The 24,809-nt window shown below is 39.5% G+C and overlaps 2 protein-coding genes across 3 annotated transcripts; both read right to left on the bottom strand.

Annotated features, from left to right (window-relative positions):
* Window positions 1-2,558: 2,558 nt before the first annotated feature.
* LOC144710288 (uncharacterized) lies at window positions 2,559-6,742 on the bottom strand. Its single transcript, XM_078584018.1, has 6 exons — window positions 6,097-6,742; window positions 5,103-5,402; window positions 4,914-5,017; window positions 3,899-4,336; window positions 3,004-3,135; window positions 2,559-2,937 (listed from the first exon to the last, which is right to left on the bottom strand). The coding sequence occupies exons 1-6, from the start codon at window positions 6,325-6,327 to the stop codon at window positions 2,775-2,777; spliced, it is 1,368 nt and encodes a 455-aa protein (XP_078440144.1). The 5' UTR covers window positions 6,328-6,742; the 3' UTR covers window positions 2,559-2,774.
* A 136-nt stretch (window positions 6,743-6,878) lies between these two features.
* On the bottom strand, window positions 6,879-13,064 carry LOC144710277 (sequence-specific DNA binding transcription factor ATNDX). 2 transcript variants are annotated; one of them, XR_013583249.1, is made up of 15 exons: window positions 12,974-13,064; window positions 12,721-12,843; window positions 12,487-12,639; window positions 11,785-11,868; window positions 11,551-11,679; window positions 10,658-10,864; window positions 10,440-10,571; window positions 10,254-10,349; window positions 10,015-10,179; window positions 9,631-9,925; window positions 9,459-9,554; window positions 8,567-8,636; window positions 8,392-8,452; window positions 8,244-8,309; window positions 6,879-8,134 (listed from the first exon to the last, which is right to left on the bottom strand). XR_013583249.1 is itself a non-coding variant. In XM_078584004.1 (14 exons), the coding sequence occupies exons 1-14, from the start codon at window positions 13,013-13,015 to the stop codon at window positions 8,304-8,306; spliced, it is 1,659 nt and encodes a 552-aa protein (XP_078440130.1). In that variant the 5' UTR covers window positions 13,016-13,064; the 3' UTR covers window positions 8,172-8,303. The 2 variants fall into 2 exon arrangements, 1 of the variants encoding a protein (XP_078440130.1); XM_078584004.1 differs by lacking the exon at window positions 6,879-8,134 and having other exon boundaries at window positions 8,172-8,309.
* Window positions 13,065-24,809: the final 11,745 nt, after the last annotated feature.

Below are 24,809 nucleotides of genomic sequence, written 5' to 3'. Positions count from 1 at the left end.
AATTTTTCATCTTTTTACATGCAATATTAAAGACTTTCCAAAGTGCTCCTTAGGACTAATATACTTGAGATGAATCATGATTTTTATAAGTGTTTTTTGTCCACCAGAAATATCCACTCAGCATTTTTTACAACTTAATTTATTAACTCAATAAAAAAATTCCCTAGAATGATTCTTAATTCATTGTTTAATCATGGTATGAAATAATAGGATCTACTTCGATTAGTATTTTATATTTCTTTCTTGACTAACAGGTCTGAAGCAACAAAAATTTTTTTCCTGAATCTATTATTTAAGAAAAAATATATTCATATTTTTTTCTGAATCTATAGGATTTGTATTTTTTGGTTTAGAGAGAAACATTCAGCTTCAGAATGGGGGCTTCTCATCAAGAGATTTCTTTTGTTAGTTCTACATTGATCACCATGCAATTTTATTTCTTATTTTTAATATATTTAAATATTATATAGAAATCTGATAATGCATAAAAATTATCAAAAAAAGCAAACAAAATGAAAGATAGGTAGGATACTCTAGCCTAACTTGTTAGCATTTTAGACGTTGTGGCCCAACTACCTGTTGGGATACCATCATTTTGTTTGACTTAAAGGGGTTTGTTCATTTTATAAAATGGAGGGGAATCTATAAGGGGATTCAGTCTATAAATGAATTTTTGAAAGAATCATGTCTCAAAAAATCTTTGGCAAAGTCTTATCTGAGAGAATCCCTGACTGAATCATATCTAACGGTATCTCTGAAAATTAATTTGCCAAAATATTGACACTAAATTTTAAAAAAAATCTTTAGGAGAAGATACAAATCAAACTTTGTAATTTCCAAGATGTGGTGTGCCAAGGGATATGAGTCTCACTTTTGATATTTTCAAGATTGGCCGGCTGTTCCAAGGGACAGGCATTTTTTACCTAGTTTTAATATCTTCTTTGGGTTATCTGACTTGCAGAGGGTACCTCATGTGTTGCCAAAATCCGTTCTTTTCCTGAACTACCACTTTATCGTGAAGGGAACAAAGGGAGGAACATATCAAAAACAATAATATTTCAGTAAAGTACAAAGAGAGAAAAAATAAGTATGATCTGAATGGCCCAATATAATCGATTAGAGTTTTTCAATTAGAACTATCTTGTGATCAGACATGATCAAGAGGATTGGCCGATACTTAGTCTTTATTACATATTGTTTGCACGGTCCAAAAAGCAGAATGGGGTGATTAGGTTTAATCAAGGCCCAACACATGTCATATGCTATTAATATATTTTGATGGATAGCTGTCTTCTTATATATATAATATATCTATGATTAAGGACTGCTATAAATGCTCCAACGCATATTATTATCTGATTTTCTGTTTCATTTAAGTAATTTCTTTTAAAGTTTGAAGTATCGCCAAGCCCTAGGTTGAAGGGAAGAGTATCAATGTATGTAACTTTGGGGAAGAGGAAGGGTCATAGATCATTTAAATTTGCTATTGAGTTACAATTTTTTAATTCTTAGTTTATCAGAATGATTGTGATCGAAATAATAATATGGATCGTCGGTCCCTAAGCCCCATTGCTGGAAAGGCTCGGCTTCAAAACCGTACGTGGAGCTTCCGCCTCATACGGCTCCTCTAGGGATGGAGGTAGGCCCAGCCCAGGCTTGTGCGGTTAAGGTTGTTGTACACGACCTCAGTTGAGCATTCAGTTAGAGACGGCGATCGCAGGTTCGCCAGAAGAGAGGGTGTTGCCGGCTCATAAACTCGCGCCTCCTGCACGCAGACAACTTCTATAAATTAGGTTGGCCACGTTACTGATAACCACAGAACGAGCAATGGATCCACCCCAACGACAAACGAACCTACGGGCGGGGCATTTTCGGGGAGTAGCCCGCTTCTTCAGAAACTTCCTGGCACATACATTAGAGAGCCATCGAAAGGTGACTGAAACACCAGAAACAGGGACTACCCAAGCTAATGATAGAGGCAAGAACACTTTCCGGAATGAAAAGATCCGATGGGTTTTCTAGAGCTGATATCAGGATAGAGAAATCTGTAATAAAGGTTATTATGGGTGACCTCGTGGGAGATGTATGATGTCGAAGAATCTCCATGGCCAATGTTGGAAAAAAATGGATCCGATGATGTTAAAGTACCAATCCACTTGTATTATACCAGGATAACTGTTTTAAAATTTAAAAAAGGAACCCAGGAAATATTTTAAAAGTGGAATATAAAGAATTAAGCTGAACGAAAGTTATGCCAAGTTCAATTACTTGACTGCTAAAAATCGTGGCAGAGATCTATTTTGTGAGTGAAAGAGAAAAGGTGTTGGAGAAAACCTCAAACATAGACAAGGTGGAGGAATTCCTTTGAAAGGATGCAGTCACGAGAGGCTCTGGTTGACAGAGGAAAAATAGATACCCACAGGTGGCAAATACAAGGTGGTGAAGAGCAAAACTTGGGAACAATATTTATTTATCTATTTGTAATATTTACTGTCCTTAGCATTGAGAGGGAGGACTTTCTAATTCCTCATTTTCCATTTTTCCCATGTTTCCTCATCTCAAAGAAATAAACAACTTGCTGAGAGCTTCTTTGCATGCATTGCTTGATCCTATTTGGATATACACAGGCCTTGGGCCAAGGGAAGAAATGGATTGAAGTCCAACCAGAAGGACCTCTCTCTCCCAGATTCTCTCTCTATCATTCACTCTCTCTCTTTCTCTCTCCACTCTTATTAACCTGTCCTAGACTCTCCTCGGAAGACCTTCTGGTGGGTCTAATGGGGAACTTGATTGGGAAGAGTGGGAGGTGGGCAAGTCCGGAAGGCGTGCTTCCTGCATCGCTGGAAGATGGTATCATACATGAGATCAAATTGGATGCCCGCCCTGTCCCGGTTGAGAATGAAGAAGATGTGATCTGCCTCTAGAATCTTGTAGTACCTGAAACAGCGAGCAGTCTGAGTTTGGGTTTTGGAGAGAATGCCACGTGTCGGTGCAAGAACTCACCAGATGCCTGGTCGTAGCGGATGGCACTGCGAGTCGTCGGTTACAAAGTGGCTCGGGTGCTCCACAGGGAGCCGAGGGTGGGTCATGGAGATGGTGTTGAGCGCCCCGTCATTGTCCTCCCAGTCCTCATCCCTGCACAGCAATCAGCGTAAGTCAGCCTTCTCCCAGTTCATTCATTCATTCATTAATTCATTTATTCATTCATTTTTCATGTTGATGATTCATCATTCTACTTCATGATGCTTCGTGACTGTCCTTGATCTTTTTCTCATTTATGATCCCTCAATCTTCTTCTTAGTCTTCTTCTCCTTCATGATTCATCATCATTCTCCCTGTTCATGATTCATTGTTTCTCTTCTTCTTCATGATGATTCGTGATTCTACTTCTTCTTGATCTTCTTCTCCTTTATGATCCCTCAGTCTACATCTTAGTCTTCTTCTCCTTCTTGATCCTCTTCTACTTTAATCTTCTTCAAGACTCTTCTCTATACTTCTACTTTCTTCTAACTTCTTACCCTTCTTCTTGTCCATTCTTCTAGCTTAGTATTCTTCATTTTTTCTCCATACTATTCTTCTAGCTTATTATTCTTCTTTTTTTCTTCCTGCTATTCTTCTTCATCTTCACCACTCTTCTAGCTTCTACATCCTTCTAGCTTCTTATTCTTCGTCTTCGGCATTCTTCTACCTTCTTCCTCTTCATCATCTTTGACATTCTGCCAACGTCTTCTTTCCATTTCTTTAACATTCTTCCAGCGTCCTTTTCTTGCTAATTCAACACTCTCGTGGCTTCTTCTTTCTGTTTTTTTCTTCACATTCTCGTAGCTTATTCCTTGAATTGCTCTCCTTCTTCTTCAGACGCATGAATATAGGTATTATTCTTCAAACTAAACCTCACCTGTAGCCTTTGTAAGGAAGCTGGGCGCTGGCAGGGTACCGCCACTGGCTCATCTGGAAGACCCGGATGAAGAACAGAGGATGGATGCCCAGGAGCGATGACGGTATGGTGATGCCGAGCACCCTCCTCGTCCTCTTCGTGGCGTAGCTGAAGTAGAAAGTATTAGGAAAGGTACGCAACCCTGCGTTCAGCTCCTGCGCTCCTTGAATGGTGAGATCAGGCAGTATCCAATCCCCCGTCGCAAACGGCCCTTCATTCCCTCTCAAAAGCTCCAACAAGCCCTTCAACCCCGTCTCTCTCCACCCCATCTTGAACTGCTCGAACCCGAAGCTGTAGTACTTCTTCAGCCACCCCAAGTCCAGCCACTCGTACACTATGCAGCCCAGCCGGCAGAGCTGCAGCAAGCTCACCGTCTTCACCGACTTCCAGTCTTCCGGCCTGCAACCAAACCACGTAAATTATTAGATTCAACCGCTTACCAACTGTGCTAAAAGCTATCGTTAATTAGTTAGTTAGCGCTTACCAACTGTGCTAAAAACTATAGCTGATAGCAATTACGCTAACTTTCATGTTTAAGCAGGATGTTGTCTTTTTTAGGGTTTGCATGGCTAAGTCCCAAGTGGTTAGATCACGACCGACTGTGCTAAAAGCTATAGTTAGATAGCAATTGCGCGATTATTCATCTTTAAGCTGGATGTTATCCTCTTTAGGGTTTGCATGGGTCAGTACTAACTGTGCTAAAAGCTATAGTTGATAGCAATTGTGCCACTATTCATCTTTAAGCAGGATGTTATCCTTTTCAGGGTTTGCATGGGTCAGTACCAACTGTGCTAAAAGATGTAGTTGATAGCAATTGCACTACTTTTCATCTTTAGGCAGGATGTTATCCTTTTTAGGGTTTGCATGGCTTAGAGCCGACTATGCTAAAAGCTATAGTTGATAGCAATTGCGCGATTTTTCATCTTTAAGCTGGATGTTATCCTCTTTAGGGTTTGCATGGGTCAGTCCCACGTACCTCATCCCGTCAAGGTACGTCCGGGTGGTGCCATTGAGGGCGCCGGACAGCGCGGTGACGCTCAGAACCCAGTCCGACGACGTATCCTCGTGGCCTTCGAAAGCCTGCATGGGTTTATTTTTTTTAGGGTTTAAGGAGGATGACGAAGCCTGTGATAATCAATTTTTAAGGGTTTTTTTTAGGGTTTACCTTGTCGGCGAGCATCTGGTGAAGAACGCGGATGACCTGGGCGCCGGCGGAGTGCCCGACGAAGTGGACGGGGTGATGGTCGTCCCACTCGGGGTAGTGGCCTTGCTGGTAGAGTCTGCCATAGCGAGAATGCCCGCAAGCTCTGCTGTGCTCTTCCCCGTAGTCCACCCGGCCTCCCTTCAAGTAGTAGAACAGCTCCCGAGCTCTGTCGTGGACGCTGGTCAGCGACCCGAGGTCGGGGACGAGCACTCGGTCGTCCTTCTTCTCTGCCCCGCCGAAGTACGACAGTCCTCCAAGCCTCTGCAACCATTTGCATGACTATTACTACCGGGGCTCTGATTACCATCAGATAATTAAATGGATAAACCAACAGAAAGACAGTTTAGAAAGATCAAATAGATTTATAGGTAGACTGTAGATTGACAGATTAAGTAGCAAAACAGAAAAGACAGATTAGCCAGGTTAGATAAGTTTGATGGGTGAGATAGATAGATAGATTGACATATAGGTATAAAGATAGATTAATTGGGTGAGTTAGATAGATAGACAGATAGATTAGACGGTTAGATAGCTTAGATAGGTGAGATAGATGGACAGACAGATTAGTTAGATAGATTGACTGATCGATATATAGACAGATTAGATGGGTGAGTTAGATTGACTGATCGATATATAGACAGATTAGATGGGTGAGTTAGATAGACAGAGAGACTAGTTAGACAGATAGTTAGACTAGACGGGTTCGATGGCTTAGATGGGTGAGATAGACAAACAGACAGATTAGCAAGATGGACAGATTAGACGGGTTAGATAGGTCAGATGGATGAGATAGATACACAGACATATTACTTAGATAGATAGACAGATTAGGCGGGTTAGATAGCTTAGATGGGTGAGATAAGAGAGACAGACAGATTAGTCAGATAGATTGATAGGAGAGATAGATAGAGAGGTAAGATAGGCGAGATAGATAGATGGATGGATAGATAGATACCCCTTTGCCGAATCCGAAGATCCCATGGACGAGGACGATGGGGGGGACGGACCGGCCATGGGAGCTCGAGTCGCGGTCGGCGTCGGCAACGGCGGGGGAGCCGCCGGAGAGAGCTTCGGAGAGATCGGCGGAGACGCCGGCGCTGAACATGTAAAGACCGAAAGCCAGATGAACAACCGTGCTAAGAAGAAGCTCCCAAAGGCCTATCATCTTCCCCCAAAGCCTCCCCATTCTCGGAATCAAAAGAAAAAGGCCGTGCCTTCGATCTACACCATGGAAGGTGAACCACGCGAAACGAAGCAGGAATCCCGCTGTACTTGACGATCAAAAATCAGTGGCGGACAAGGAAGAGCAGAGCGTATCCGGGCACGACACGTCTCCCCCCCGTTCTCTCTCTATCTACGTCGTTCTATCTCTCTCTCTCTCTAGATGATGATGGAGTCATGGAGGAGAGATGATGCGTTGTGGTCTAGTTTTAACGACGGTGGGATGGCGGCGGCGCCATTGATTGGGCGGCGGGGGAAGCGCGAGTCCGGCGATGGTTCGCGGCGAGGGCGGGGGAGATGGCGATGGGTTCTTCTGAATCCGCGTTTTCGGCGCCGCCGCTGTTCGTTCAAGGGGAGAACTGGTTGGCCTCCCCTGACCCGGTTTGCCAATTGCCACGCTTGATAGATCCCGTCCAATTTAAGCGTGCCAGAGGAATCCAGACAGCTGTGCCCCATACCCTTTTTCTTTCCATCTATCTATCTCTCTCTCTATCTAACCCCCCCCCCTCATACCATGTCATTTTTATATTTCTCTCTCTACCTATGTAGATCTATCCGTTTTTTCTGGTTTTCTCTGACATCCATTTATTTCTCTCTCCTACCATCCACTTTTATCTCTTTTTCTGCCTAACTTTATCCTTATATGTCTTCTCTGACATCCGAATGACTCCATTTATTTCTCTCTCTATCGTCCGTAAGTCCACTTTCTATTTACATCCCTCTCTCTTTACCCTTTATTTCTTCATCTCTCTCTCTCATTATCTTAGATCTATCCGTTTTTTTCTGGTTTTCTCTGACATCCATTTATTTCTCTCTCCTACCATCCACTTTTATCTCTTTTTCTGCCTAACTTTATCCTTTTATGTCTTCTCTGACATCCGAATGACTGCATCTATTTCTCTCTCTATCGTCCGTAAGTCCAACACTTTCTTTCCATCAATCTGTCTTTCTACCCTTTATCTCTTTATCTCTCTCTCACTATCTAGATCTATCCGTTTTCTGGTTTTCTCTGACATCCATTTATTCCTCTCTCTACCATCCACTTCTATATCTCTGTCTTACTGTATCCATTTATATGTGTTCTCTCTCTCTCACACAGTCCAAATAACTGTATCCGTGAGTGAGTCCAACTCTTTCTTCCATCTATCTCTCTATCTACCCTTTTATATCTCTCTCACCATCTAGATCACTACATTTTTCTCTGTTTATCTCTGACATCCATTTAGTTTTCTCTTTTATCCATTTATCTGTACTCTCTCGCTCTCACCGTCCAAATTGCTTCATCTATTTCTCTATATCATCCATAAGTCCAACTCTTTCTTTCCATCAATATCTCTATCTACCATCCATCTCGCTTTTATCTCTCTCTCACAACCTAGATCCATCCGTTTTTTCTGTTTGACTCTTACATACATTTATTTCCCTCTTTTATCCCTCTTACCATCCACTTCTATCTCCCTTTCTGTCAAAATGTATCCATTTGTGTCTTCTCTTTCTTCCATCTATCTCTCTCTCTTACAATACAGAACTATCCATTTATCCGAGGATCAAATTCCATCCATTGATGTTAACTGTCTATCACCCATCTGTCTACCCTATCTTCCTTTGATCTCTCTCTCCTATCCCAAAGCCCACATTTTGGCGCATCTATCTCTCTAACATTCTCTTCATTCGGGAGTCAAACAATTGGTCAATTAAGAAGGTTCCAGAAAGCCGGTGGATCCGTGCCGGTAGGCTTTATGGCCATGCTGACCAAACTTTACCCTGTTCCCCTGTTTTATCCACTTCTTATTTTAAATTCCAAAACACTCAAAGCCTGGCCCAAACTACCCGGCAAACTACTGAAATTATATTATATATGAATATGTCAGATGGGCGTACCGTAATTTCGCCCGAATTCTATCCAACGTCAAGATGATCCACAGCGGTGAATCGGACTCTTCATCCCTGAAGATAAATGAACAGCGTAAACGCCATTCAGTGTGCTATTTATAGAAATTAAGAAATTAAGGGCAAAATAGAAGATTACATGGGGGTAATCCGGGACAGTCGGCGAGGAGTTTGATTGAAGAATCTGCTTGTAGAAGTCGCTGCGAGGAAAATCCGTGTAAAATTATGTTTATTCGCCTTGAATTTTATTGAGAACGAGCAAAAAGAGAGTTCTAAAACATTCCGAAATTTTTAGATAAACCGCGATGGCAAACCTCAGAAGCTGCACATCCTCGTCGTTTAGCAAGTTCGGTACAAGCGACTCCGCATAAACAGAAAATGATCCTACATATTAAACAACGGCATCAATTGTGAGTAAACAAAACCAAAGGAAAATAACATTTAAGACAGAATAATAATTACTTTTGTTATAGCAATTGAAATCACATAAACTCATGTTTATTTTATTTATTATTTATTACGGCAGAACCCTTTCATAAATATGACGGCAAATAACATTAACATATGTACAACCCCCACATTAATAAGGAGCGGTGCAGCAGCTACAAAATAGGAGTTTAAAAAAATTTCTTATTCTCCTTATAAAATAGCAGTTATTTTATTTATTATTTATTACGGCAGAACCCTTTCATAAATATGACGGCAAATAACATTAACACATGTACAACCCCCACATTAATAAGGAGCGGTGCAGCAGCTACAAAATAGGAGTTTAAAAAAAATTCTTATTCTCCTTATAGTTTATTGTATGACGCATCCACTTTTTGAAATTAAAGAAAGCTAGAGGAAAAAAACTTGTAAAAATGGAATTTTCATCTATCATCTTGTATATCTTTTTTCAGCCTGCTCAAGTCCAACCCATTCGTACCTCCAAAAAAGGAGCTCATAGCTTCCAAAAACGCAACGGCTCTTGTGTTCACCGTCACCGATGATGGACAACGAGAGGACAACAAACAAGCCCATATCGTTCATATCATTCGTCTTCTCGAGGATGACGGAGACGATTTGGACTTGCCATCACCTATCATCATCGTGCCTTATGATTCTTGTGTTAACCAAGCTCAGATTATGATGATGAGATCCTCACTATAACAAAAGCAACAGGTTTTTTGGATGAAGATGAAGATTCGCGATCCAATAATTTACCCAAGTTTTCACAGATGGTAGCCGCCCTCTGAACATCCGATGAAGTGGTGCGCAAGCATTCCAGGAACTTGTGGAGAAAAAGATACATCTCCTCCTCTGCAAATTCCAACCAATGCACAAAATTGTCAGAAATATAATTAATTAGTTATGCGGAAAGAGATAAAAAGTAGACCTTCACATAAATCAGGAACGAAGCAATGCAAGTTGGCTATGATCTTCACCAAATAGGAAATTCTTTGTGGGGCATAAGAATTAGGAGGGCAAGAAAAGCTGGACTCCCTCTGCAGAACAGGCTCGCCGAATGGACATTCAACAGCGCCAGTATAAAAAGTCAACGCTGCCGCAGCTCCCGCCAAAGGATCGTACTCAAGAACGGCATCGTCCTCCATCATCGGCACCTCAGCACTGCACCAGCGTGGGAAAAATTCTTCGCGGGGCATCGCTAAAATATCAGCAAGTAATCTCGTCTGAGGAAAGAAAGAAATAAAACAGGGGTCAGATTAAAGGAATCATGATGTGAAAAAATCAAATGAAAGAGGGTTTTAAATAACCGTACAATATTGGACATGAAGAAAGATCGGAAATTTGAATCGTCTGAGAAAATATCTGCGAGCCGCAGTGAGTTTAGAACGACCAAACCCTTCGCGTCAGTTGTGCTCACAGGATAATAGTTTGCATGGTTGACCTCCACGCAGAAGGCTGCTTTCAGTTGATCTAGAATCTGCCGAGGAAATAAAAATACTTGAGCTGAGAAAAACCCTTTTTAGAAAGAAGAAAATTTGGAAAATCAGCAACCTCCAGCACAACAGATTTAGCCAGATTCATGCTTTTTTCAGACGCAGCAACCTCGTCCAAATAGGAAACATTCTCTGCTTCACAGAGCTGCAATAGCTGCACAGCACATGAGGCAATCGCATAATGGAAAAGGACCACAAGAGAAAACACTGGCTGCAATGAAAACCCTAGCTTATAAGAACTTACAATGGATAGAACCTTTGACTTCAACCTGGATATAGCTGCCGCAATTTCAGTGGAATACTCGAGGCATTGAGGAACACCCAAGTCCAGGATTTTGCTTGCAAGGGAAAGAATTCCCCCATGTCTGCATAACTCCTGCCTCATTAAAACGAAGAAATAACATAATTCAATCCCCCTCTAAAAAAAAAGAAATCTGGGATAGATAATATGAGTGCCAGCACCTTATTGGAGAGTAAGCGGTCTCGAAACATCTTCTGCTGACACAGGAATAGAATGAACTGCAATGAGGCCTCACACTGCAGGCAGATATGCTTAACTACCTTCTCCTCATAGCTTGAAACTTGATCATTCAGCGCCAGCAACTTGGTCCTCAAAAATCGAATATCTACTTGAACAGCATCAAATGCCGCATCCATAAATACATCGACCTATAAGGCAAGATAAAGCTGAAAAGTATCTAGGCTCAACGCAAATTCATAAAGGGACTGACAAAAACGTATAAACTTTGCATATGCTTTGTCTTTGTGAAATTAATCATGAATCAAAGATAGGTAAATTTTCCAATCATGTAGACTGGAAGTATCAACTGATCGCAGATATTAGTTTAAAGATTATATCCTATCCCAACACGAGGAGCACAAGCCCATGGTCTTTGCCACAATATAGGCTCAGCGATCTGACCATATCAGTCCTGTTCAAAATTCTAGATTAATAGGTGGTCAGATTGTGATCTGATTGACTCGATCGATTAAAGCCCCAGATTACGATCGGTCCATCAATCAAGAGGGCTGATCCAAGGTAGATAGTCTGACCAACCCAGTAAGTGGAATGGACCGTTCAGTCCAATCACGCTCTGCTACATGCCAAGCCTGATTATGGGAGAGAGCTAGACATTCTTTTCTATGTCAATAATTTGTTCATTCTTTGCATGATAGTTCATGACCATTCAAACCGATTGGTCTAAAATTTATATTTATCATGATCACTTGATAGTGATCAGTTTGAATTCTTGATCGAATAAAAAAAACAGTTGAATGTCAATCCCAACCTAGAGAGATAAGTAACTCTCAACAACAAAATATTATAATCTTCTTCAGGTGATAGTGCGACTTACTTTGGGATGTGCCACTAAAACTTGTACCAGCTCTTGCCATTGTGAAGAAATGAGTACAGTCAACAAATGAAAGCTATTAGCTACCAGAGTTGGGTGTAAGAAGAGCACAGCAGAGTCAATACTGTTGCCCTGAAAATAGGAAAAGAATCGTAAGTAGATAGACAGCAAAGATAAGGATATAGATTAGATCAACATTTGGCATGAGAAGTATGAGCACCAATGAAGAAGAAAAACCTGCCCATAAGCTGCGAGCACAAGTAGGAGATAGAACACAAGATCCAGCGCTTGTTCCGTCACTTTCACTTCCTCGAGCAAAATCTGACAAAGAACAAAGAATACTTCTATATCAAAACCTCCTAGGTTACAAAGACAACTTGTCTGAGAGCCAAAAATAATTCGTGAAACATGTTTATGAAGCACTAAGTTATGAACTCATGCTCGATAATTTGTATAAAAAAATTTTTGAGCAAGAATTAAGTTGAACATGCGCTTTGAGCTTTTTACAGTCGAGAGATGAAGATATTCTACCGCCATAAATTCATAACTGACATCTGAGTCGCACGATTTCAATATGATCAAATTCCTTTGTTTCTACACGAAATTCGACAATTTCGTACGATGTGAAGAAGAAGAAAAAGTCACTTATGGAACAAAAAACGCAAAAACAATAGGGTGTACCCGTTGCTTATTCCTGGGTTTCAAAAATGTGGATGAGACACAAAATGAAGACGGTTGTTACGAGTCAACGGGATGAAATATTTTGTCCATAAAAAAATTATTTTATTTTCTCATTAAAAATCTCTCTTTTGGGGTCAAGTTTGATTTATTTTGCAATTCAACGTAATGAAATGTCAGTGCAATTAATCATTTTCTTCATATTTTAATGAAAAGAAAATACGGAATGGAGAGGGAGAGAGAAAGAGAAGAGAGGAGTACCTGCTCCAGTCTGACATGACGAGATGCAAGATCAAACAACGAGTACAGAACTCTCATTCCACGTATAAAGTACACCAAGTCGCACCCATCATTTGCCAAAAGCACGGCGAGAAGATGTAATGGGAGCGACAACGCCAGTTTTTCCACATCAATCTGAAATCCAAGCTCCAATGAGGCAAAGTCAATCAAAATTTAAGCCAACAGTGAAAATCAGAAAGCAAATATAGGAATGACCTGAACCAAAGAACCATCTCTATAAAACTGAAGTTCGAAATTTTCCGACTCCTGAAGCAGTTTCCCAAGTTCGAGAGAAGAGAGTCTGTCTAGCTCTTCGACTGCGCAAAAGAAGTTCAAATTCTGCCATAGAAACAAAGGAAGAGTCAAGAGTCCGCTCCAAGAACAGAGAAACCCTATAAAATTGCGGTTTAAGATTGAACTCGCGCTGAAATCTAAGGATGAAGGATCATCTCAGCAGTGAAGCACAAACCTGTTCGGGAAGGCCGCCTGGCTCCTCCGCCCATCGCGCCATTATACGTAAAATGACGTTGAGCGCGAAAGATAGTCTAACCGGAGGAGCAAGACGATGAATTTTTGAACTTGTTCATCACCGGAAAGAAGTTATACCGTTCGGGACGGGACGTAACGGAACGGATGTAACGAGACGGGACGTGACGAACCAGACGGGACGGGACGGGACGGGACGGGACGGGACGGGACGGGACGGGACGGGACGGGACGGGACGGGACGGGACGGTTGTAACTAGATATGGTCTTTCTGTTCTCTTTATGCGAATTTTGTTCTAGTTTTGTGCGAATGTGTGAACTTTGCTCGTTTATAAAAAGAACAGAACAAAGAAAAGGGCCTTGTGTGGTTCTTTTGTGCAAATTTTTTGTTCATTGAAAACAAACAATACAGAACAACCGTGTCTCGTCGTAAAGGAGGGGACGGGACGGGACATAACGGAACGGGGTGGGACGTAACGGGAAGGATGGATTTAACGGAACGGGACGTGACGGACGTCACGGGACGTAACGGAACAGGACGTAAAGGGGAGTTACGCCGGGGCTGGATGGTATGCAACAATACAAGGACGAACAGGCTGGGAAGCCATTTAACGGGACGGGACATCACTGCACAGTGCGGGAACAACGCAACAGGGACATCAATCCAGGCTCCATCACAATGTCTGAGTTCAGTTACCGCCTGAGGAGGATAGAAACAGATGACGGCATGGGCAGAGGAAGTAACAGGATGGAACTGCAAGAAGGATTTTGTTTCTTTTCCCATCCCGAAGTCAAGGCAAATGACTTGGGCTTTCTGGACGGATGATGTTTTACACATACGGAACGGGACTGAACAACCCTCCATTTAGTTGTCCATTTATGGTGTTTTTATTGTCTCGGTTGTCTAGGATAGGAATAAGACCAAATGGGATGGGAAGGGAGGGAATGGGTATTCTACCAATCATTCTGTCACAATGTCACCAATGTAGTTTCCACCCGAGGAATTGGACAGAATGGATGACAGATGGGCAGAAGATGGAACAACAAGAAGGCTTTCAGTCATTTTCCCTTCCCAAGATCATGACTGATGACTAGGAGGATAAGGAATGAAAGGATGATGCAACAGGTATATGACGAGACGAAATATCTCTTACTTCTTGATACTAATATTAAAGTCAGTACAGGTTATTTCCCATCCAGCACTGGGGTTTCCACATCTGGCATCCGGCGATCCTTACTCGCATCTCCTTTTTCCTCTGGAGGCTCTTATATCGCGGCCTTCCTACTGATGATCGAGTGATCCGTATAGGTCACTCTCTCAGTTCCCGATGCCACTACTGTCCCATATCCCCACAGACTAAGAGCATGGACCATCTTTTCTTCCATAGTGAGACAGCCCTTGAATGTTGGTGCCAAATCACACACCATTGGCATCCACTACTTCACACTCCACTAACCCCATTCGAGTGTTTTGGCAGGATGTTTATCTTGTCAACATGCTCTAAGCGGAGCCCCATCCTACACATCACCATAGCCTATTTACTATGGGAGATATGGAAAGGACAAAACTCTTCTCGTTTTGCAGGTTCACCCATGCGCACCGTGGATATCATGCATCGAGTCAAGCTATGGATACGGCGCATCCACCATCTCATCTCGACTCGAGCATGCGGCTCAGCACTAGCATGCAACCTCCTCCACTCCTAGGGCATTCTGGTGACCTCGCCCCTATCTGCATTCAGTTACATGTCGTTTATTGGCTCCCACCGCCCATCGGCATCCTCAAATTGAATGTGGATGGTGCGGCCAAGGGGAACCCGGGGCCCTCAAGGGAAGGTGGTATCCTCCGAGACCATACATGGAGTATCCTCTTTGCTTTCTCATCCTTCTATGGCATACAAACTAATAGAGTAGCCAAAGCTATGGCGATATGTGATGGTTTACTCCTCTGCGAGGAACGAAATCTTCATAATATCATCATAGAGTTGGACTCACAGGTGTTAGTTGACATGCTTCGTGTAGGTACATGCTCCCAGTGGCGACTACACCCAGTCTGGTAGGACATCATGCGGTGCCGCCCTCGCACAACTAGCGTTCGACACCAGCTGCGAGAAGGCAACTAGACAGCAGATGCCCTCGCTAACCACGCGGTACACACACGACTCCTTTCATCTCTTTTTCTTTCTTGGCAGACGCTCCCTACGACAGCTAGGGGATGCTATCGTGTCGATCATCTTGGCTTGCCGACCCTTCGCACGCATCGGACACTCACAACAGCGGGCCCGCGGGAATGGCGGATCACGTGGAGCACTCGAGGTGGGAGCGCTCACCCTCCGGCCTAGCCAACAACGTCTCAAGCCAGAGGGGTGGATTGTGCCCGCCTCGAAGGAGGTCCTCACCACGCACTTCATCGATGCCATATGACGCCAGCAAGGACAGCTCCAATACCGCTCCATCATCGTCATCGCGGGGGGCTCTGGTGGGACGTCGACGTGCGCACTTCACTAAACACCTACAAGGTATCATTTATGTATCTTTTCATTTTTTGAACATGGGTGTGGACGAGTGGGATCCGAGTGTAATTGGGATATTTATACTCGTTCCACGCCTATAAACACTTATAAACACTCCACTTATCTATAAAATCCCCCTAGGTGGCTACCAGGGCATGGCTGGATCGGTCTATGGGCACAACCGCAAGGTTGGCCGTACCCGACACCGTGTTTTTTGTCAAAAAAAAACTCCTAAGTAGGCAATTGAGTCGGAGGAAATTTTAGGAATATAAATCAAGATGGGAGAAATTTTTCTAGAGAAATATTCAAAATTTTCAGATCACATATGGTATTGTAGATGTGATTACTGTTTCAGTTATTCACTTGTCATAATCAGTAGTCTCCTAATGATAATTTAGATTAACTATATTGAACTTATGCTTGTGTCATGGGCTTAGTTGGACGAAAAATGATACTTTTCTTTAGACGATGGTGGGTAGGAATGTAAAAAGGTTTAGCCACATAATCCTTATTTTTAGTAGAATTTTAACATAGTCCTCTTGTAAACGTGTGTCTTTTGCTTGTCTTCTACTCCCAGTAACATGTTCCATCAATAGCACATAAACTATGTCGACTTTGGTAAACCATGCTCCACCCGGGTGAACTCATGCAGTTCTAAGGTGCCCAACTACTTGGCAGTGTCACTCACCATTCAAGTTTTTACATTTTTCCCCCAAGGATCAGCATCCCAGAAAACAGGGCAGGCAAACCCCAAAATTGATGAAAGCCAAAAGGATACCAAGTGGTGACAAGTTTTGGGCACGATGGATATCCCTCTATCTAAAAAAAGAGCCTATAGGACAAAATCTTAAAATAAAATTTTCTCTAACAAAATCCTTTGGCAGATTCTTCTTCTACCAAAGTATAGAAAATATACCAGTTACACCTTTTTAGAGGTGCAAATTTTCTGCTACGTTTTGTTAGAATCTTTTGGAGCCACACAATATCCTCTAACATATTCTATATGCCCAAGAATATGTAGAATATCTCCACTCACACCTATCAAGCTTCTTATCTTTTGTTTTATATTATCAGTATCTTTTGTTCATATTCTAGAATATCTAGAATATCTTTTGTTTTATATTATCAGTATTTAGTTTCCCTATGTTTTATGTTGTCTTTTCAAGGAAACTGTCATTATGGAGGACCCTTAACCTTTAACGGCCTAATAAGGCCGCTTGTAGCCTTGAAGGCATTATTGAAGTATTGTGTTTTGTTGAATAACCTGTTTCTTCCCCCCCCCCCACCACAGTGTTCCAGTGCTTGTGTACTGAAGCACAAACCCCTTGTGGACTCAAGGGCTGGAGAATCTATTTAGTGGATTCAGGACTTGGCTACTTCAGGTAGAGCAAGGCTTGTGGATTTAACTTGTGTTCCTACATTGTTTCCACTATGAGACTGTGTTACAAAGGTTGGCTAATTTACTGTTTCCCTAAATTTTTCCCCAATCCCCTCCATAATTGTCTTATTGTATCTCTTGGAACCTAAACAATATAAAATTCTATTTTTAAAGAAACACTCATATGATTAATTGTTTACTTAAAATTTTTTATTACTGAATAATGTTTATTTTTACACTTTTATGGTTTTAAATTTATTATCTTCATGAAATTTTTTTATGTTCGGGTTTAGTTTTGCAGAAGAAATAGAGCCATAACCAAAGATGCAGATCCATATTATGCTCATTTGTTAATCTATCCATATTTATTTTTACCTCTGTTAAATGGGTGCCTATCCTAGGTAATTGAGATTTAGGAGGAGAATCCCCCAAAGAACTCAATGCTGTCAGTTTTCTTATTCTCTCATGTTATTTATCTTAACATAATAATTCTTTTGTAGTAGTTTCCCTTCAATGAAGCTCTTCCTCTAGGATCTGGGTAGATTCTTACTATTCTTTTCCCTGAAATTCTTAATTCATATAAGATCAGTACGCATTCATGTGAATTCAAATAGAATTAATTTAATGTTATCTCTTCAAGGAAGAAATAAATTCATTTCCTAAAAAATTCTGCAGTATCAAACTTCTGGAACACATATCTAAATAATCCAACTCTATGGGGGACTTCATGTATTTTGAAATAAGTGTATATGTCTCTAAAATTTAATAAAATCACAAACAAATTTTATCTTGAATTATTTCTTCTATTTCAAAATGAATATTCAATAAAATATCATGCATTATATCTCACTAGTTTTATGTTCCAAATCTGAATCCAAAACATTGAACTTTCCAAAATGTCTCATTCAAAATTTTATACTTCAGCATTTGAATTTTATATCTCCACTCTCAGCCTTAAATGTATCACTAAATCCAATCGTTTATAATATTGCTCTACTAACTTTATTTTGAACTGAACTGATGCCTTCTATTTATGATATTTTTCACGTCCAATTTTATATCTTAATCCAGAACAAACTCATAAAAGACGATCCTTAAATTTATCCTTCTCAAAATTCTTCAAGATATTATATCATAAAAGTCATTTATAGTCCACTCTATGAAATTTGTTGACACGCAATTTACCTATTATATTTTTCTAAATTCCCTAATCCTTGTTCCTATTTTATTTTATCCCTCTCAGTTTTACATATGTCAAGTGATTTCCCAAAACTTCAAATGCTCAATGATAAGTTGGGTGATACTATATAGTCGCCTCTACATTGATTTTTTCAGCCAAGTTACTATGTGATTTTCTTATCCATTATTGTTTTAATATGATCTCTCTCAGTTTTTCAGGTGTTAACTAATTTCTTAAATATCAAATTCTCAAAGATAGCCTATCTCCATTTTTCTATTGTCTTACTTACCCATCAATGTGTTTTCATGTTGAAGTCGAGTTATTTTCTTGACCTATTTGTCAATTATTATTTGTTTCTAATCTATGATGTAAAAGCGATCGGAAATCCTCTTTCTTTGATGAAAAATTTGAAAGAAAATGGTATTTCCCATTTCATCCTTGTCTTACATTCCAAATATTGTAATATATACTGGTGGAACCATATATGGCCAACAAGCCAATTTTAAGTTAAACATGTTTTTCATTGTTCGTTAATCTAAATATATTGATTTTATGAGTGTGAAGTCCAAATATATGTGAAATGATAATAAAATCACAAGTTATCATAGTATGGCGATTAGTTATTTTAACCAGGTCTTAAGCATCGCTACTTGTAAGATATAATAACATAATTTCATTATTTAATTCTACTCGTATGATAAGGATGGTTGATAATGTAACTGTTTGTGTAGGGAACCTAATGATATATAACAAGTGCTCTACAGGAAAGGATTCACCAAATTTATTCATATTAATCCTGTGAACATTTTATCCCTAAATTTATACCATATTATGATTTTGTAAGTGATCTTTAGAATTGACACACCAAAAACATATTTTATTAGGGATATCTTTTTTTACTAGAATCAGCGAGTTTCTGATCACCTAATTTTAAATAGGCTTTGCTCAGATGCAGAAACAACTTCACGAAGTTGATTTTCTCATCAATATGGAATCATCATTCCTCTATATCTAAGAGGATACTAACTCAAGTACGGGTTTGATGAAGCCCTTTGAAAAGTTAGTAGAAATATCAGAGAAAGAGTTGGATGATGACTTCCCCACGCATCAGTCCTAACTAGGATGATCAATTAGGCTTAGACAACTGACCCTACCCTAAATTCTTTAAGGACTCTAGATCAGACAAGGAATTATATGTACATAGTAATTGATTATACAAAGGTTCCATGAAAGGGTTTAATGAACCCCTTGTACCTTCTAGAGCACATGGTGTACGTGTTGGGTTAAAGAGGCCTAGATCTGTATGTAGAAATTAAAATGATATGTAGCGGAAGACTTTTGCGAATCGAACGGCATCAACAAAACATTATACAAAGTACCTTTACATGGATCAGATCCGTGATTTCTTGGATTTCGAAGCGACACGAGTCGAGCTGCTCAAGTGTGCAGCCTCTAGACGTATCAACGCGATCCTTAGCACGTTGAATCTCCTCCTTCTCGTTGACGAGTCCCATTCTTTCTCTGTCATCGTCGTTACATCATCCCGATCACATCGGGGATGGAGAGGGGGTATGGGAGAAGGGAGAAGAAGGGGAAAGGCCTCTGAACAATTATGGCCTGGGTGAATTTCGTTCAAGGCCCTCCCCTATTTATACTAAGTGGGTATTTTTCATAAAACCCCCAAAACTTAAGTATATCTTCCGACGTCCAAAAGACTATTTGCGTGTGACCTCTAGGCCCATGTATCAGTCTAGTTAATGACTTCAGTGGCCCAATAACCTTTATTAGCCTTCCAAATTAATTAACTATATCATCATATAGATTAATTAATGTCGAATTGATTTAACCCAATCGATAGGTCGATCTCCAACACGTGGGGTGCCTAGCTACACCTCGTGTTCTAAAAGATACAAAGGAGTGTGTATCGACTCACTCATGGAACATGTTTGTCATCAGTTACCGTGTATGAATAATCCCTCATCTACTCGACGCTCCTTGGACGACTTAGGGTATGGTCAACTGTCAAACCCTAATCGATCATCCGAGTTAATACTGATGCATTAGGAAATCATCGAAGAACTCTTCTCCAATATTTCATTGCCTTGGCCAATGACTTCATCGCATCATCTTCCTTGAACTGTCACCTCTTATACCGAGGATGGACGATCCCATCTTGACCACTCAATCATCTTCGTGAACTTCTTGATGTACCCGAACTAAGACCGTTTAGAATCCCATGATTAGAGAGTCGTTGGCCATAGCCAAAGTACAACCGTCCTCCACAAGACGTCTTTGGTGTCTCAGGTCTAAGGACCACTTAGACAACCGTGACGTGAATCAACCTGATTGACAGTTCGTTATAATAGCATTAAGGGATTCGTACGGATCAATTTAGTGAATTCTTTCTGCTAAAGAGCACCCACTATCTATCCTTAGTGTTTCCGCACTAATAGCTACGTGAACGGCCATACTCATCATATGAGTGAGGCTAGATACTGTTATTCTATCCAAATACTTTGATGTCCTTCTTGCGTATCTTTCAAATAGGAATGTTTAGATCATATGCTTAAAGACTAGTGATCTCTGTATTACGATCTCATCATAATTCTAAAAGTCCGATCATGTGTTCATGGACTTCATTATAAGCATCACACGTGCACTATAATTAATATGTTCTATTAATGTACATGGAACGAGATGTCAAATGTGTGATTGGCTTGCCGGCCACATATATTTCCATCCGTATGTTGGAATGTCATGTCTTTGAGACACGACCTATTGATTGGGTTGCATCAATACCATACTTGTCAATTTATATATATGATATAATTAACTAATTGGGTTCGGTTATAAAGGGTTATTGCGCATATGGAAGTATTTCCTAGAGAATAGGGGTCTATAGGATCACACACGTAAGGTTTATTAGATATTAGGTGATATAATTAAATTAAAGAGGATTTATGAAAACTTCCCTTTAAGTATAGAAGGAAGAAGGCCCTTAAGTAAAATATATTTGCAGTCTTTCTTAGGGTGTTATTCCTCTTTTTCCCTCTCTCATTGGGTTCCCTCTCATCTAAGTTGGACCATACTCATGGGAAGATAACCCCATAATGAAGTCCTTATGAAGTAGACGATATTATGATTCAATGTTATGAAGGCCACATGGATACCTCTAGAGTTCAGACATGTGAGGCTTGTGATGAATCATTCAAAAAACCAAAGGATATAATATTCCATTGTGCGCAAAGTGAACTGATCATTGATAGATTTCATTATAGTTTAAACAATTTTTTAGGATTCCTTTTAACTTTGAACATGCTGATGGTATTTGGATCATTGATCACAGCCAAAAAATCCAACAGCTATAACCCATTTCCTTTGTTCCTGGTCTTGTGATGATACCACAAAATAAATTCCATGATTGATCCTAGCTAGCCCAATCTTTGATCTTCCTCATAATCGCACAAGAAAGCATTAACTCCATTAATGATCAACATGAATCGTGGTATATTTTCTAGTCTTTTGGTTAACACAAAATGTATGCATTGTATGGGGACATGAATAACATGTATAGGTGTTCAAAATGGTCTTACTTTTCAAATACAAACATGTATAATCATTATTTATGCCCCATATGAAGTCAAAAAAAGTGTATTACTTAAGCATATGATAAAAAAAATCTACTGTGATATCCTATGATCTGTAGTTCTTGGACCAAAATCTAGAGTGCAGATCTATGAGGCCATTCATAAGGAAGATAGAACATATGAGATCACCTTAATAGTTGATCAAAGTAAATGTGATGACAGAGGGCCCCCAATTAATAATTTTATTTTGTGAGAAGTCCTCCGTGAAACGTCAAAAAGATAGAATTATGCTTACCATAATGTTGTAATTGGACGCTTGAGATTCACTGTGTTCTTGAGAAATATCTTCCAGGATCACGCTAATTTTTTAATGCATCTAATCTTCACCTCTTCTCTATTTCCTATTCTCAAAGGCATAGAACATCAAAAATGAGATTGATGGATCTCAGAAACTCCCCTTATTTCAATCAGCACACAGATGTAGGAAGTAATTTTAAAATATGAATTTTACACTGATCAATGCATAGATGGAAATTTTGGGTAAAGAGAAAGCTACACTCAAAATTTTAGCGCATTCAGCCTTTAGGATTGTCATATGTCAAGTTGGATAAATCCTAGCCAACCATTTTTTTCTCTTCCCATCAGTGGCATTGTTCCTTTTTTTTGTGGTTAAAATTCCTTAAATATTCATCTTTAATCATTGGCACATTTCCCTCATCTTCTATGAGAGACAACTCCAAGAGTGCCATGTGTCACGCACAAAAGAAAAAGATAAAACAAACATTTTTCATATTATTAAATGATATGTTGATGCGCGGTATTCTCGTAAAAATAAAGGCAAAGGAATTCAATCATTGTGTGATGTGGTGACACATTTGCACGTACCACATCAAAATGATTTCTATTTTACATAAATTCATTGACTAACTCAATGACACATGTCAGTAATGAATTCATGGAATGACATGGCCACATGGATTCTCAAGCCATGTCACACATTTTCTTCATTTCTCCATGGAATTTCACCATGTATGCATTTCATCTTCATTGACTTGTTCCACTTCAAATTTCATTAAAAAATAAAGATTTTGTTCTTGGTCTCCTCATGCATTTATTTATTGAAATTTCAGTCACATCTTTGTTTCTATTGGTCCACGTCACATGCGGTTTAAAAAGTAAAATGACATATTTTCACATAACCCCCTAACAGGGACGGGAGTGGGGGGCGGCCCTACGCGCAAGCAGCAGCAGCACCGGCTCTACGAAATCCGAATCGAATCTTTGACTTTCCCGTGAATAAGAATTGTTGGGCGCTTGAGATATTAGCTCATCCAGCTGTTTCGCCAGCTTCTTTCTTATTATGACGCGGCGGAAATCAATGAAAAGCGAGACAGTGATTTACTACATTAATTGTGATTGGTGGCCATTAGATCGAATCTAATGGCAATAAGTGGCAGGGTGATATTTAAAATTCAAAATATTAAATAAATTATATTTAAATCAAATATAAGTCAATAAATATGTATAATTTATGTTCTGGCTTAGAAAGACAATATCTTCCTGAATATAAAGTCCAAAAATTCATACAGAGCATATTCTGACTTAGAAAAATAAATCATTTAAAAATGTAATATCAAAAATTCCATAAAAAACCAAAAAATCCACCAAAAACATAATTTCATAAAAAAATATTTCATCATTATCAGCTTAATAACATGCACTTATGGTTATTTTAATTCATAAAACATGTAAAATAATAAAATTAACCCAACAATTATCACCCTTTCACTTTTTTTGAGTGTATCCAGAGTCATATCTTCTGCAATTCATGATAGTCAAACTCATCCAATCACTCCATTCATACCACCCCCATAAACCATCACTAGGGACGGTATTCTTTAGAATTATTTTGTATTTTATTACCCTAAAATTCCGTCAAATTTATTTTCTTAATTTTGAATAAATTATGTTACTTACAAAAACTGTTTTCTCATAATTTTAGATTTTATTTTATTATTTTTACCATTTTATTTTATTAAATTATATATTTGGTTCTCTAAAATATACACAATTTTAATAATATAATTTAAATTCAAATTTTACTTATTCAACACTTGCTCCTTGTGAATTTGACACTTTCTTGCTCTTTGCTTGTAAGGAAACTATAAATATTTTTGTGTGAATCAGATGTCTTAAATAACATGTTTAACCCTAGTTTATGGTTAATCAAGGACATAACCAAGCCTCAAAAGATATTAGTCAAACTGCTCCATAATACATCAGTTGTATCAAGAAACCTTCATATCACCATGGGCTATAAACAAACAAAATGAGGGCTTGCAGTCCTTGATAACATCATATTAGGTTCATTAAATATAAATCTACAATATACATTTTTTCCATAATGCATTGGTTGTATATTATAATTTTTTTTATTCTTTAACGCATATTGGGCCAGGTAGATTGATCCAATGCTCTGGCCCAACTAGCGAACTGGGTCTAATAGGTCATCTTGGTAGGGAAACTCAGGATGATATGCTGATCCATTTTGACCTGACTGATAAGCAGTGATAAGGACCCCTACCTAGATGCCACATGAGCGCAAGTGGATATATCATGCTTGTGACATGCTCATGTGGAGAAATTAAGGTCCCTAGTCCCCAGGATGTCAATAGACCCCAGACCCCTGAAACATATTGTGTTAAAAGTAAAAGGCAGCCTCAATTGTACAGCACTATTCCAGCTCAGGCCTACATCACAAAGGAAGTGTACGCACTCTCTGGCTTTGCTATGCCCAAAATTGTTGCGTGCCTAAGTGATAAACTCAAATTGGGTGTTAATGTGTCGTTGAAAATTAGTTGATCAATAAATTTTATAAGACCTTTACTCCAAAAAAAATGATTAAATAGTGATGAGAAAGGGTTTTCTCCACATAGAATAATGTGCAGGGAATTCATGAATTTTCAAATTGTGATTAGAGGATGAGAAGAGATATTTTACAAGATAAGAAATACGGTAATATTTAAGGATATGATGATAACTAATGATAGATATATGTAATAATTAATGTGCATAAATTCTTATATTTATAGAATAAGTGGGCACGATGAATATGTATGCATAAGGACGCATGTAGATGGATGGATGGATGGATGGATGTG

Source organism: Wolffia australiana, chromosome 1, assembly GCF_029677425.1.
Source record: "Wolffia australiana isolate 7733 chromosome 1, ASM2967742v1".
Classification (NCBI taxonomy): Eukaryota; Viridiplantae; Streptophyta; class Magnoliopsida; order Alismatales; family Araceae; genus Wolffia; species Wolffia australiana.
The sequence above is the reverse complement of the archived record's forward strand: the minus strand, read 5'-3'. Positions and strand labels throughout refer to the sequence as shown.